The following is a 3,478-nucleotide window of genomic DNA, read 5'->3' as shown; positions in this document are numbered from 1 at the left end:
AAGTCTTTAAATCCAGAGCAAGCACTGTCTGTTGGAATGCTCTTCCGTCAAAACTCAAAAAAATTCGGGAGTTCCAGCATGCAAGTTAACTAGATTGAGGGAAAACAAACAGGAAACATGAGCTCGCCTCACATAATAAGCAGATAATCTTCTTCAAGAAAAAGCCGCTCCTTGGTGGGTACAGTAAAGTGAGCTAAAATACATCCCTTAACAAGCTTCTAAATCATGTGTCCCTTTCCTAATAATGCTCTTCTCATCTGCCAAGATTTGCTTTCTGATTTTTTTTTGTCACGTAAATAAAAATAGTGAACGCTGCGCCTAGGCATGAGGACTGTACAGCGGAAGAAACCGCTGGCTGGGGTGCGTTATTGTCATTACAACAGTGTCAACCGGGACTCTACGTTCGCCTTTGACTGGCACGCGCGCGCCGAGCCCAGCTCCTTGCACCCAGGAGCCTCTGATTGGCTGAAGGGCAGCTCCTGCCTGAGCTCTCCGCGCCCTCATTGGGTGAGAGTCCGAGTCAGCGGCACTTCAAAGCCAGCGTTCCCCACACTTGGGCTGAGTTTAGCCCGCCGGAGCCGGGAGGAGACTTCCCGAGTGGAGTAGCAGCAGAGCGTTCAAACTCTCCAACTGCATACGCACGGGGGCCAGTTCCTGTCTCAGCGTGCTATGGCTACGTCTATTCTTGGGGTAAGCTGGAGAGATCCATCAAAGATTCAAACGCTTGCTTCTTGTGGCTCTCAGGGTTCTGTGTTACTAAGAAAACTTTTGTTGTTCCTTTTCAATTCTGGTGATAGCTGACGTCTGTCGCAATCTACAGTTTATTCACTCATTCTGCTTTTGTCTTTTGGACAATGCAATTAATTGGGTGCATCCTGTTCATGCCTGCATTTAGAATTTGATTTTGTGTTCAAGTTTGGGGAAGAATTCTGAATTTCCTTTTTTTTTTCTTGAAGAATTGCTTTGCAATGTGTTGAGGTAACACCAGACAAGGCTTGCATATGTTTGGTTTTAAAGAATTACTATAATTGAGCGGCATGTTTACAGTCCTGGTGTATATTATGTGTCCCTGAAGCAGAGTTGTAAACTTTTTAGCAGATCACTTTTCATTTCACTTGGGAAGTTTATTTTGGCGTATACATTTACAAATAGCTAAAGGGCGATTTCTCTGTGGTTATTTTTTTTTTATTATTATTATATGGTTGTAAACCTATTCTATGATAGGGCGCGCATAATTATTTATTACAAAGTGCAAAGATTCTGTTTGGATTTTTAGCTTCTTCTTTTTTTTTTTCTCATTTTCATTATGTTGCCCTCTTCACTAAATTCTTTATATGCTTGTTATCCAGCTCTGCTCAGTCTCTGGGAGTGGGCATGGACAGTAAGTCTGGGGAAAAGATATTACGATTCTTGGAGCAGAACTTTGGCGAGTTCAGTGCATAGAATGACTTTTGCAGCTTGAAGTTTCCTGTGGCGGGTGGTGTTATTGTGTTGGTTTGTTCTGTGCCAGCGATTGAAGGGCATTTCTTCTTTAGTTTTCTTTATCTGATCCTGTGCTTTCTGTCCTTCCCACCCAGGAAGAGCCGAGATTTGGAACCACTCCCCTGGCCATGCTGGCAGCCACCTGCAATAAGATCGGCAACACCAGCCCCCTGAGCAGCCTACCCGAGGCCAGCGCCTTCGCCAAGGGAGGCTTCCACCCCTGGAAACGCTCCACGTCCAGCTGCAACCTGGGGGGCTTCTCCGTGGCCACGAGCCGGGCCTCCAGCGGGCTGGCCGGGGGCGCGGGCACCGCCAACAGCGCCTTTTGCTTGGCCTCCAGCTCACCCACCTCTTCGGCCTTCAGCAGCGACTACGGCAGCCTCTTCTCCAACTCGGCCGGGGTCTCGTCGCAGGAGAGCGGCCAGTCGGCCTTCATCTCCAAGGTGCACAGCACGGCGGCCGAGGGCCTGTACCCGCGCGTGGGCATGGCGCACCCCTACGAGTCCTGGTACAAGTCGGGCTTCCACTCCAGCTTGTCGGGCGACGTGGCAAACAGCGCGTCCTCCTGGTGGGACGTGCACAGCAACGCGGCGGGCCCCTGGCTCGAGGTGCAGAGCCCGGCCGGCAGCCTGCAAGCCTCCCCTCAGCTAGGCGCCTACAGCCCGGACTTCGGCTCCCTCACGCACTCGGCCTTCAGCTCCACGGCCATCGGCTCGAGCGCCGCCTCGCACCTGCTCTCGGGGGGCCAGCACCTGCTCCCGCAGGAGGCCTTCAAGCCCGTGCTGCCCTCCTCCTACCCAGACTCGGCCGCCGCCGCCGCCAGCGTCATGATCACGAGCGCCGCAGCCGCGGCCGCCTCGGCCCGCTCCGCGCGCCGCTACTCGGGCCGCGCCACGTGCGACTGTCCCAACTGCCAGGAGGCGGAGCGGCTGGGGCCGGCGGGCGCGAGCTTGCGGCGCAAGGGCCTGCACAGCTGCCACATTCCGGGCTGCGGCAAGGTGTACGGCAAGACGTCGCACCTGAAGGCGCACCTGCGCTGGCACACGGGCGAGCGGCCCTTCGTCTGCAACTGGCTCTTCTGCGGTAAGCGCTTCACACGTTCCGACGAGCTACAGCGGCACCTGCGCACGCACACGGGCGAGAAGCGCTTCGCCTGCCCCGTGTGCAACAAGCGCTTCATGCGGAGCGACCACCTCAGCAAGCACATCAAGACCCACAGCGGCGGCGGCGGAGGGGGCGGCGGAGGCGGCAAGAAGGGCAGCGACAGCGACACGGACGCCAGCAACCTGGAGACCCCGCGCTCGCAGTCGCCCGAGCTCAGCATGGAGCCGGGCAAAGACCCCGCGTCGGGGCCCAACGACTCCTAGAGCCCCTCTTCCTTTACCCTCCCCCTTCCTGGACTTGAACTCTTTTCGTTTTAGAATGGGGGAGCGCGTGGCGGGGGTCGGGGTCCCAGACACAGGCAGACTGCGCCCGGACACAGAGCACTGTGGGAAAGATAAACGGACAAACAGACTTCATGGTGAAGAGCAATATGGGGACCCTGGCAAAGGCTGTTCCCCCCCCCCCCCCCCAAAAAAAAAAAAAAAAAACAACAACAACGCAAATACATTTGGGAAACAGACCTTTGAATCCAAGACATTTGAGTGGATTATACACAAAGAGAAATAAAGACGTCTTGTTATGAAATCTATTTACAATTTTTTTTTCTTTTTTTTAAGGAAAGCATCCTATAAGAGTTTAAGGTGAGAAATTAATCAGAAAGACAGAAGACTATTTGTGTTCCATAAAACCTGTATAAATAAGGTTGGAAAGATTGTGTTTTTTTTCCCCCTTGTAAATGTTCATTCCAATAGATTTTTTTTTGTGAATTCCTGAAATTCAGGGAGTTTTTATTATTATTATTTTTTTTTTTATTTCTGATGCACTTTGTGGAACTCAGTATATATGTAAAAGATATTTAAAATGTTGAGTTAAACATTTCACTCACACAACC

The 3,478-nt window shown here is 52.1% G+C and overlaps 1 protein-coding gene across 1 annotated transcript; it reads left to right on the top strand.

The window, feature by feature from the left end:
- The first annotated feature begins 625 nt into the window (after positions 1–625).
- SP9 (Sp9 transcription factor) lies at positions 626–2,962 on the top strand. The gene is made up of 2 exons (XM_030209940.1): positions 626–690; positions 1,578–2,962. Exons 1-2 carry the CDS (start codon positions 670–672, stop codon positions 2,847–2,849), a joined length of 1,293 nt encoding a protein of 430 aa, XP_030065800.1. The 5' UTR covers positions 626–669; the 3' UTR covers positions 2,850–2,962.
- The last annotated feature ends 516 nt before the right edge of the window (positions 2,963–3,478 follow it).

Source organism: Microcaecilia unicolor, chromosome 7, assembly GCF_901765095.1.
Source record: "Microcaecilia unicolor chromosome 7, aMicUni1.1, whole genome shotgun sequence".
NCBI classification, from domain to species: domain Eukaryota; kingdom Metazoa; phylum Chordata; class Amphibia; order Gymnophiona; family Siphonopidae; genus Microcaecilia; species Microcaecilia unicolor.
The sequence above is the reverse complement of the archived record's forward strand: the minus strand, read 5'-3'. Positions and strand labels throughout refer to the sequence as shown.

What these genes read in the sequence shown, in the direction of transcription:
- SP9 (XM_030209940.1), top strand. Translation starts at nt 670, where the DNA reads ATGGCTACGTCTATTCTTGGG. An exon ending in TGGCTACGTCTATTCTTGGG is followed by an intron (nt 691 to 1,577) that starts GTAAGCTGGAGA and finishes CTTCCCACCCAG; the next exon opens with GAAGAGCCGAGATTTGGAAC.